At 40.5% G+C, this 12,154-nt stretch overlaps 1 protein-coding gene across 1 annotated transcript in view; it reads left to right on the top strand.

The window, feature by feature from the left end:
• The window catches only part of LAMA3 (laminin subunit alpha 3), a 266,943-nt gene that overhangs the window by 177,455 nt on the left and 77,334 nt on the right, over positions 1-12,154 (top strand). Inside the window, exons 21-24 of the mRNA XM_060174081.1 lie at positions 153-295; positions 4,791-4,888; positions 5,433-5,586; positions 9,532-9,692. Of these exons, the coding sequence (XP_060030064.1) occupies positions 153-295; positions 4,791-4,888; positions 5,433-5,586; positions 9,532-9,692 (556 nt within the window). The remainder of the gene's footprint in view (positions 1-152; positions 296-4,790; positions 4,889-5,432; positions 5,587-9,531; positions 9,693-12,154) is intronic.

The following is a 12,154-nucleotide window of genomic DNA, read 5'->3' on the forward strand; positions in this document are numbered from 1 at the left end:
ACTATGGCCTGACTCCCTCTTCTCTCTTTCTATCTGAAAAAGTCAATGTGGAGCAGCGAAGCTCTGATGCCATCAAAGAATAAATTAATCAATAAAATTCACAACACTTTAGAGGAATGCTATACCTGCATAATCTTTGTTTTCTTAAATAGGTGCTGCTCAAAGCAAAGAGGTCATCTTCCTGCCAAATAAGGAGCCAGCCTTTGTTACCATCCGTGGAAATGGTTTTGCAGATCCATTTTCACTTACACCAGGAACCTGGATTGCTTGCATTAAAGCCGAGGGCGTTCTCCTGGTAAGATTTGGCTCTGAGTGGAGAGCTCTGTGACATTCCCTCCTTCTACAGATGGTTCCATCTACAGTGACCCTAAACTGTGGAGACCATAGGCAGTTCCATTCTAGACACAGGTAGCCATAGTGACATTTGCCTTCAGATGACATATGTATCAAGTTAAAATATCTTTAATATATATATTAATTTTTATATTTATTTATTTCACTTCTGTTGCCCTTATTTTTATTGTTGTTGTAGTTATTATTGTTGTTGTTACTGATGTCATTGCTGTTAGATAGAACAGACAGAAATGGAGAGAGGAGGGGGAGACAGAGAGGGGGAGAGAACAATAAACACCTGTAGACCTGCTTCACCACCTGTGAAGTGACTCCCCTACAGGTGGGGAGCTGGGGGCTTGAACTGGGATCCTTATGCCGGTCCTTGTGCTTTGCACCACTGTGCTTAACCCACTGCACTACCACCCAACTCCATCTTTAATATATTTTTAATAGACTTCATATACTTATTAATGAGGAAGATAGGAGGAGAATGTGAAAGAGAACCAGATATCACTCTGGTACATGTACTGCTGAGGATTGAATTCAGGACCTCATGCCTGAATAGAGTCCAACACTCTACCCACTGTGCCACCTCCCATACTAAAATATCTTGAATATTCTTCTAGGTAGCTTTTCTCAAACAGAAAATAAAGACAAAAGCAATCTCAAATTGATGTGAAGTTATTAGAATAAACTCAAAACCTTAAATGACATATATTTCTATTTTTCAAAATCTTCTTTGTATTTTTTTCATCATGATCAGAAGGGCATCCAAAACAATCAGCTTCTCTACAAAACATATCCTTTTATATATTAATTGTGCAGAATGAATCACAAGAAGTTTGAGGGAGGAAAGATCCTTTATCAGTGAAGCTCTTGGTGGTAGAAAGATAAGGACCCAGTGAGACTCTTTCATTCCTTTCCATTCCATTCCATCCTATCAAAGACTCAGCCTATGGTCTGTGCATTAAAAAGTTTGAGACATTCAATCACATTTTCCCCTCATATTAATTAAACAGTGATTTATTTGACTACAAATTAATAGGAGTGTACATAAACACCATTCCCACCACCAAAAGACTATGTCCCATTCCATCCTCCCCACCCTTCCCACCCCGTGAAGCTGAATATCCACTCTCACCTTCAACCCAGGGTTTTTACTTTGGTGCCCTACTCTAAATTCAGTCAAAGTCTGCTTTGAGTTTCCCTTTCTGTTCTTCTTTCTCAACTTCTGCTTATGAGTGGGATCATCTCATACTTTTCTTTATCTTTCTGACGTAGCTCACTTAACATAATTCCTTCTAGCTCCATCCAAGATGGATCAGAGAAGGTGGCTTCATTGTTCTTAATAGCTGCATAGTATTCCATTGTGTATATATACCACAGCATTCTCAGCCACTGATCTGTTGTTGGGCACTTGGATTCCTTCCAGGTTTTAGCTATTATGAATTGTGCTGCTATGAACATAGGTATACACATTTCTTTTTGGTTGGGTGGTATGGAGTCCTTGGGGTATATTCCCAGGAGAGGAATTACTGGGTCATATGGAAGGTCCATGTCTACCCTTGTGAGAGTCCTCTAGACTGCTCTCCACAGAGGCTGGACCAATTGACATTCCCACCAGCAGTGCAAAAGGGTTCCTTCGTCCCCACAGCCTCTCCAGCATTTGTTGCTGCTGTCCTTTTTGATGTATGCCATTCTCATAGGGGTGAGGTGGTATCTTAGTGTTGTCTTTATTTGCATTTATCTGACAATCAATCACCTGGAGCAATTTTTCATATGTTTGTTAGCCTTTTGTATCTCTTCTGTAGTGAATGTTCTGTTCATATCCTCTGCAGATTTTTATGTGGGGCCATTTGCTTTGTTTGTTGCTAAGTTTGCTAAGCTCTTTGTATATTTTGGTTATTAGCCTCTTGTCTGATGTAAGGCATGTGAAGATTTTCTCCCATTCTGTGAGGGGTATCCTTATTTGTGTCATAGTTTCTTTGGTTGTGCAGAAGCTTTTCATTTTGATGTAGTCCCATTGATTTGTTTCTGCTTTATTTTCCATCCCATCCCATCCCATCCCATCCCATCCCATCCCATCCCATCCCATCCCATCCCATCCCATCCCATCCCATCCCATCCCATCCCATCCCACCCCACCCCACCCCACCCCACCCCACCCCACCCCACCCCACCCCATCCCATCTTATTTTATTTTATTTTATTTTATTTTATTTTATTTTATTTTATGTAGTACCAGAGAATGAACCCAATTCCTGGCATGGTAGGTACCACTGTTGAGTGACTTCCCCATTTCAACTCTAAAGTTTTATTTCCTTGAGGAAGAGAGAGTTAAAGGAAAGCTACCAAAGCATGGTTTTGCTATCTATGGAACATCCACTCCTGGTGCTGTTTGTGGAGCTCTGTATGTGCCAGGGCTTGAGTCCAGGATCACACACACTGAGGGGGAGCTGCCTTTTCTCCCTTTTTGTCCTTAAACATAAGCTGTAGTTTCACTCAATAGATTGTCTTGGCTAAAGAACAAGTTGCCGAGGGAAAGGCTGTAACCTTGAACACTAGTGGGATAGCCAGAGGAGCCATGGGGAACTGAAAGGATGAGAGCTCCTATATGGAACACCCTTCTTTGACTCCTGCTTTGACATATAGTAAGGCTTTTTCAAAGCAACTCTTTGACAATACTTGGTTCCTTCATTTGGAGCAGAAACTGTATGACTCTTCTTTCTGGTATAACCAATTTGTCTATAATAGTAAATCTCAGGCAATTCACTTACACCAAGCCTGCCTCAGTTGCTTCTTCCTCAGAGAATGAACAGTTATTGTTATAGTACTTTACAAATCTGAGATCTTACCAAAGTAACCTGAAGGCTTATATTAGTCACTCAGTCTCTTTTGCTCTTGTATCATTGTCACAGAGAAATACCCGGTCCTCTTTCAGTCTCTTCAAGCTTCTCTTCCCATCACCAAGAATTTCACTGACAATATTGCAGGTTTTTAAGAATACTTCATAGTCCTGACAAAACAGCTCATTTAGATACTGCTCCATGTGTACTACCTGGCTTCAAGCCTGATCCCCTCTGCACTGGGGGAACTTTGGTGTTGTGGGGTTTTCTCTTCCCCTCCCTTCTGCTTCCCTTCCCCTGTCCTTTCTTTTCTTCTCCCCTCTTCTCTTTTTCTCTATCTTCTTCTTCTTCTCTCTTTCTTCAGACATATCCCTCTCTCTCTCTTTCTGTGTGTATGTGTGTATATGTGTGTGTATATGTGTGTGTGTGAGCTCAAGCAGTAAAGTGCTGGTGATGACAAAATATGTTCCAGAGATACAAGAAATGAGGAGCTCCCCACTGATGCTTTTAGTGGGTATAACGTTGAACTAATAGGATGATGACATTTAAAAGTTATTAGGCATGGAAGATATTTAATAACATTTACTTAGAGGGATTGTGTGCTAATTCATATGTATGACTCCATGTGATTATTCAATTTTCTCTAAAAATATTTTACCAACCACTTGGGTCTACCTCCGCTATCTTGGGGCCTATGAGGCCATGAAGTAATGAGGAGGTATGGTCCATATTTAAAGAAAACTACTAATAGAACAACTAACCACTTAATGATTAGGACTCTTCTAAGAGAAAGACCAGTGTAGTAGACCACTGAGTCCCTATGGACCCCTATCTCTTCCTCCCCTCCCCCATCTCTCCTCTTCTTCATTGTAGATAGAGTAAGGGCTCTATAGAGAGGAAAAGCCTTATAGTTTGTGTGTTAGTCTCTTTATTCCTGTGGCAAACATTCCTCCCTCCTTTGCTTTATAGAGAGGTGGGGGTATCAGGGTTGCTTCAGTCTGTCAGTCATCAGCACATCACCAGTCTACAGCTCTGCTTTCCTTAAGAGCTGCTTGGCTGAATGTCTGTTGTGGGCTTCACACTTGGCACACTCACTGGAACATGTTCTTTCTCTCATGCCCCAGGACAGGCAGCAGGCCAATCTCAGACTATGATTCACCAGAATTAGAAAGCGTTATTTTTTTTTCTACCAGGCCAGGCAAGAGTTGTTTTTATTTAAGAATAAGAATCACTACTGCATGGCTTACAATTCAGTGTTCCGAAGTGTTGAAGGCATCCTGGATTTCAGAGGTGCCTTTTTAAAGTCAGCTGTCAATAAAATTGACCGCTTATTATTATATTTGTTCATTTTAATTGACAAACAACCTAGAAGAAGCAGTAAAATCCTCCTTGAGATCTGGTAATAAGATAGTTCACACCAAAGCACTTACTGAAACACCGGTGGTGAGTGGCTGTGAGTTCTGGTGAGTCTGGGCTCACAATGCAGTTGGTATGGAGACTATAACTGCTGGGCTTTTTTAAAAACTTGTCTAGTACCTCTGATTAATTTATTACTTAAAGCAGGGCTGCTTTCAAAAATGAGTAACCATATTTTTGTTCTTTCTTTACTAGGACTATCTGGTACTACTCCCCAGGGACTATTACGAAGCACCCTCACTGCAGCTTCCAGTCACAGAGCCATGTGTGGACACAGGAAGTCATGGAGAGAAGTTAGTATGGGCAACAGGTTCACTACTGTTAGGAGCCTGTAGGGGCCAGTGGTGGCGCACCAGGTTAAGCATACATAGTATATCAGGAGCCTTTGGTGCTAGGATTCTGATTATGCTACAGGGTCACAAGTGTAGCCAGATGCTCCAGAGCATTATTAATTGTGATTTTTTTTTCTGGATGTCCTCTACATAAGAACCACAAAGCACTTTACAGGCTGTAGCCGGTGATTAAGAGTGACTCCCCGCTTCTAGCACGGAGAAATGTTGGTGCATGCCTAGGAAATACTCTCATGGTAATGCACCTGGCAAGAGGAAATGCTTAAAATAGAATCTTTGTTGCTTCCATTGCTTTTGCAGACAAAAGTTTGCCACCCACTTCCCTGAGTAGTAGACATACAGTAGAAGTTTATTGAAGGAAATGATAGACAAATGAGTAAGTGAATGAATGAATGAATGAATGAACGAACGAGTTAAGAGTCCCCTAGGGTAAGCCAGGATATTATTTTCTGTTCTCAGTTGTAACTGTTATATTTTGTTGTTGAAGTTGCTTGCTTTACCAGCACTTGCCAGTGACTGGATTCTCCTGTACCCTGGCATGTGAAGCCAGACATGTCCTGATTGATGGGGAGCCAAGACCCTTGACAGTGAGGCAGCCCACCCCAGCACACCCAGTCATGGTGGACCTCAGTGGGAGAGAGGTGAGACAGGCTTTTATTTACTGTCGATGCTTTTACTACCTCCTCTTCGTTGTCTATTGAAAGCCGTTGGCCACAGTTGCTTCTCAAATTCAGGGGAACCTGGACGTTTCACAGAGATGTTAATTTAAGGTGTACTGAGTTCACTGGTTCAGTCTGGGGCTGAGTGGCCACCATGTGGAACTATGATGAGGTTAGTCTTCTAGCACTTTCTAGATGTGCCCGGGAACATGGGTAGCAGCAGAATATTGTTTTATTCCCTTGATTTAAAAGGGTGTTCTTTCCTACCTCCAAGATCACTCTCTAAATGGCCTCCAGAAAACACACAACTTACCCTAAAAGGATAAACCATCCTCACTGACTCTTCAGCCCCTGAGCTAAGCAATTACAATAGTCGAATTCCTTGAACTCAGAATCTGGAAATGCTGCACCCCAAGACACTCCCTCATGACTTGGAGGACAGGTCACCACAAGTCTTGGCAATGCTTTTCTTCCAAGAGTTCTTTGAGTCTCACTACAATGTAAGCCTATGTTACTGGTCTGTTGGAGAAGTCATAATGCATTCTTACATAGAAAAACAGAAGAAAATATGTCATGACTTTTCTGACAAACCAGTAGTTTAAGACTTTCATTAGAAGTGCTGTGTGTGAAAAGTAACAATAAGAAAACATAAAACAACACTTCAAGGAGACCCTAAACTAAATATACCTCCACAATATTTCCATTCTTTACTTTTTTTTAAAGTAAAAATTATTTCCCACCTTTTAAAATGCATATTCATTAGGGGGATTAAGTTTACAGAATGAAAGCACCTATAGTATTTCCTCTCCCTAAATATTTAGATATGTACCTTTTCTCAAACCACACTTTAGGGTAGTAGTTATAGGATTTAAAAGATAATTCTTTAGTCTTCATTTTTTATTTTATGAGTATTTTTATTTAAAAACCCAACCATACTTTTGTGACAACCTAGATATGCCTAAGGAAGAACCAAATGACCTGACTTCCTCTACATTTTGATTTTAAGTCTACTGTATCATTCCTTACACATATTGTGTATGTATTCCCCCATCTCATTCACATGGTCACATATGAATATATGTACACTCTTCTATACAAGTGTACATCAACCTTAATAGTTCTCTCTTTTAGCTTTATATAAGCAATAGATCCAACAAGCCAGTTTTCAGTCCTTACTTGGGCAGACTGATAATGAGGTGAGGGCACTTCTGTGCTATAAAACTAGAGAAACATCCCTCCAGATTGACACTGGTTTCATTATAGTTTCTTCTCTAAGGATAAATAACTCACAACAAACAGCAAACTATAGAGTTTGCTTGGCATATTTTATATCCTTTATCTGAGTTTCTCAAAACCCATCAGTACTTTTATCATCAATTATATATATATTTTTAAAAAAAAACCCTTCCAGCAAGTCTTTCAAAAATCAACCCCTAGGGCTCACAGTGAAAAAAGTAATAGAAAGTCATAATATAATGCTGAATAGAACTGGCAGACAAAATAACTTCTGGGAGAAGACCCAATATATCATTGACTTTGTATGTTCTGTGGAGCAGGTAATGGAAGACCAATAAGCCCTTGTCTGGAGATGCTCGGGGGAGAAACACTGATAATCACCAATCCTTGTGGATCGATGGCAGCACCGTATTTCACTCTATAACACAGAGTGGAAAACCCACAATTTCCCCTGAAGAAACTGTTTTTATATTTAAGTGGTAGAAAAGTCACTGTGTAAAATAGCAGTTGTGTGGTTCAGAGCTAGGTACAGAAGGACTAGTATATGCAGATTTCCAGAAAGAAAGGGGTTTAATTAAATGTGATAGAGCGTGACTGAATCTGCACTTATGGGCTGAAGTGGGTTAAAATTATGACAAGTATAGTTCAAATATTGACTAATGCATCAAATATTCCCAAACACTTTGACCCAGCAATTTCATTTTTATAGTAACACAAAAATACAAGATGTCCCATTTAGTCTGCATTCCAGATGATCAATAATTATATGTTGTCTGAATCTCAAGTTTCTTCTTTCTTTCTTTCTTCTTTTTTTCTTTCTTTCTTTCTTTCTTTCTTTCTTTCTTTCTTTCTTTCTTTCTTTCTTTCTTTCCTTCCTTCCTTCCAGGGTTATTGATGGGACTTAGTGCCTGCACTACAAATCCACTGCTCCTGGAGACTATTTTTTCCCTTTTGTTGCCCTGGTTGTTTATTGTTGTTGTTATTATTATTGTTGTTATTGGCTAGGACAGAGAGAAATGGAGAGAGGAGGGGAAGACAGAGAGGAGGAGAGAAAGATAGACACCTGCTGACCTGCTTCACTGCCTGTGAAGAGACCCCTGCAGGTGGGGAGCCGGGGGCTCCAATCAGATCCTTACGCTGGTCCTTGTGCTTTGCGCCATGTGTGCTTAACCCACTGCGCTACTGACCAGCCCCCTCAAGTTTCTTTTCAAGTGCATCTTACTTTATCAGATATCTTTTTAAAATGTTATTTCATATGAGAAAGAGGATGCTAGAGAATTACTCCAATAAATATGACATGTGGGATTGAACAGAGAAGCCCCAGGCATGCAAGTTCTGTGCTCTACCAGCTGAGCCATTTCCTGGCTGCAGCAAAGTGTTTTTTCAGTCTGACATCCCTACCTGTTGGACCACATTTCTTTTTTTCTTTTCTTTTCTTTTCTTTTCTTTTCTTTTCTTTTCTTTTCTTTTCTTTTCTTTTCTTTTCTTTCCTTTTCTATTCTTTTCTTCTTTCTTCTCCTCTTTTCTTTTATTTCCTTTTCCCTTTTCATTTCTTTTCTTTTCTCTTCTTTCTTTCCTTCTCTCTTTTTCATAGAATGGAAATATTGACAAGACCAAAGGATAAAAAGTGTACAAATTAACACAATTTCTACCACCAGAACTTTGTATCCCATCCCCTCCCCTGATAGTTTTCCTATTCTTTATCCTTCTGGGAGTATGGACTCTGGGACATTATGGGATGCAGAAGGTGGAAGGCCTGGCTTCTGTAATTGCTTCTCTGCTGAAAATGGGCATTGGCAGGTCAATCCATAATCCCAGCCTGTCTCTCTCTTTCCCTAGTGGGTTCTGGGGAGGTGGGGCTCCAGGACACATTGTCTGCCCAAGGAAATCAGGTTGGCATCATGGTAGCATCTGGAACCTGGTGGCTGAAAAAGAGTTAAGATATTAAGCAGAACAAATTGTTGACTAATAATGAACCTAAAGGCAAGAATATTGCACATGAGATTTGGGGCCTCCATTTTGGAAAAAGCTAGTAAGTCTATTTTAGGTATATTACAAGGGGCCCATGACTTTACTAGATTTTGCCTGAGTCTGACAGCTTATATGCGAATGAACTCAAGGTATTTTTCTGGGGAGATAGTGTCATAGTTGGAAAAAGACTAGAAAGCTAAGTTAGGGAAGAAAGTAGCTCCCAAATATGGGGAAAGTATATAAATATTGTTAACAGTAAGCCCTATTGATTTCATCTGGGGCCCATATTCATCGCAGGAGCCTATGTAACCTCTGCATCCCTGTAGGTCTGTGCTTGCATTCTGTGGTCATGGTTAGGAACATTCCAGGCTGCACTCATTTCATGAGTTCTCAGGTAGTAGGTAGAGTATTTTGCCCAACCTCCCTTTGGAGAATGGGTCTGTCCTTACCATTGTTGATCCACACTGAGGGCAAAGTCCTATAAGTGCCCACAGAAGGGTCCGCTATGTTATTCCTGTTAGAGATAACCAGTGACAGTGGAAAGAGGGATCTTTTAGAGGTCTAGGCCCATCATGTCTGTGTGGATCACATTTCTTACTATCATGACCTATACAACTATTTCCAGGTGTCTGCTAAACAGAGTTGTCACTATTGTCTGTGTAAATGCACCAAGTATGATTTATGTCTTCATGATATCTTGTTTGCTCGGCTTTCTGACAGGTGGAGCTACACCTGCAGCTGTGGGCCCCACAGGTGGGCCGCTATGTGGTCATGGTTGAATATGTCAGTGAGGCAGAGAAGCTGAGTGTGGTGGATGTGGATGTGGAGAGCCCTGACTCTGTCGTGGCAGGCCAGGTGGATGTCTACAGCTGCAAATACAGGTGACCAGTCCTGACCCCGGGGGTTCCTCTGCCATTGAACTGCCAGGAAGACTGCCTTAGGAAGCTGGGTTTTCATCTGGTGTGGAACATCGTTTCTGCTTTGAGACTAATTTTAAAAACAAGCGGGTGACTTGTTGTGCCATCCAGTGTTACTCTAGTGTGGACTCCTGGTAGGCTTCCCCATCTCCAATCTTGAAGATGTTGCATTTTAGGGCTGGGTGGTGGCACACCTGACTGAGCACATGTGTTACTCCCCACTTCTCTCAATTTCTCTTTGTCCTATCAAAGAAAAGAACAATGAACAACTATATTTAAAAAAGAAAATGCTGGGATTTGAATGGTAGCACAGCGGGTCAAATGCAAGTGGCACAAAATCTCAAGGACCAGTGTAAGGATCCCGGTTCGAGCCCCCAGCTCCCCACCTGCAGGGGAGTCACTTCACAAGTGGTGAAGCAGGTCTGCAGGTGTCTATCTTTCTCTCCCCCTCTCTGTCTTCCCCTCCTCTCTCCATTTTTCTCTGTCCTATCCAACAACAACAACAATAACTACAACAATAAAAAACAACAAGGGTAATAAAAGGGAATGAATAAATAATTTATTTAAAACAAAAAAAAGAAAGAAAATGCTGCATTCTCCAGCATTCTCTGTACTACTTACAGCATTCTCTGTTCTACTTACTATTTTGACTCTGATCCACATGAAGCAACACATTTTTTCATTTGTATTTTTTGTCATTTCTGAGTAGTGCAGTGAATTCAGTGTTCTCAGCTCGAACTCTGTGTGGCATCAGGAAGAAGACTTGTTAGTAATGCTAGAGGTGAATATCTGCCTTTGAGACACACTTTTGAAATTAATGATTGATGCTTATCTGGTGAAAAATAACTTGACAAGAGATTTTAAAATTCACCCAGAAAAAGTCCACCTCTTCCAAAAGTTCTGGGAAGGGTTTATTAAAGATCATTTTATCAGGCTGGGCATATGGATTGACCTACCAATGTCTGTATTCATCAGAGAAGCAATTACAGAAGCCAGAATTCCCACCTTATGCACTCCATAAAGAGTTTTGATCCATAATCCTGGAGGGGGAGAAATATTAGGGAAAGATGACTAGAGGGCTCTGAACTCCAGTTTCATCAGGACCTGGAGAGAGAAGAAGAAAAAAGAAAGGACACTCGAAGTAGTAGTAGGTGGAGGTGTGACTTAGAAAGAGAAGGCAGGACCACAGAAAAATAGGTAAATATATTTGAATATAGATAGATAGTTATAGAAATAATAGTCAGGGAGTCGGGGAAGGTAGCTCAGTGGGTCAAGTGCACGTGGTATGAAGCCCAAGGACTGGCATAAGGATTCCAGTTCGAGCCTCTGGCTCCCCACCTGCAGGGGTGGGGGTTGCCTCACAAGCAGTGAAGCAGGTCTGCAGGTGTCTGTCTTTCTTGCCCCCTCTCTGTCTTCCCCTCCTCTCTCCACTTCTGTCATATCTAACAACGATGACATCAATAACAAAAACAATTGTAACTATAACAACAATAAAATAAAAACAACAAGGGCAAGAAAAGGTAAAATAAATAAATATAAGAAAAAGAAATAATAGTCAACCCATACCTGTGACCTTGGGAAAACTACTGATGTTTCCAGTGGAGGGAATGGGACACAGAACTCTGCTGGTGGGATTGGTGTGGGACTATTATGTCCCAATCCTCACAGAGTTCTGTAAATCAATATTAAGTCACTAATAAAAAATTAAAAAAATGTTTTAGTAAAATTATCTCATGACTGTTAAGATGATAAGAATATGATTTAAGTATGGAATCAGTGAAAGGGGTATTTCCACATGAAATCAATTTTGTAATAAATGGCACAGAAAGTCAGAGCCCTTTGAAAGTCAGAGCAGGTGAAGAATTGCAATGAACCCAACCACTGTTTCAGTCAAGGCCTTGAGCATTTTATTATCTTTATTTTCATATTGCTTTTTGTCAGACCTATGATGGTCTGAGTTAGTTGGACAATTTTTTTGTTTTCCCTTTTGTTGTTATTTGTTGCCTTTGTTATTTTTTATTGTTGTAGTTGTTGTTGTTGTCATTGATGTCGTCATTGTTGGCTAGGACAGAGAGAAATGGAGAGAGGAGGGGAAGACAGAGAGGGCAAGAGAAAGACAGACACCTGTAGATCTACTTCACCACTTGTGAAGCGACCCCCCTGCAGGTGGGGAGCCAGGGGCTTGAACTGGGATCCTTATGCCAGTCCTTGTGGTAGTTGGACATTTTTCCTGTTCTGCAAATAAGATAATCTTGTGAAAATCTTAGTAGCTTAGAGTAGAAAATTTTAGATTATACAATGAAATAAGTAATATCCTTTTCTCAGCAATGCTAAATCTCAAGAAGTCATGAAGTTGTCATTAAAATATATTTTTAATTTGAATCAGACTTTGTCTCTGAGGTGATGCTAAAAGTATTTATTATTTA

The sequence above is a fragment of the Erinaceus europaeus genome, chromosome 15 (assembly GCF_950295315.1).
Source record: "Erinaceus europaeus chromosome 15, mEriEur2.1, whole genome shotgun sequence".
NCBI classification, from domain to species: Eukaryota; Metazoa; Chordata; class Mammalia; order Eulipotyphla; family Erinaceidae; genus Erinaceus; species Erinaceus europaeus.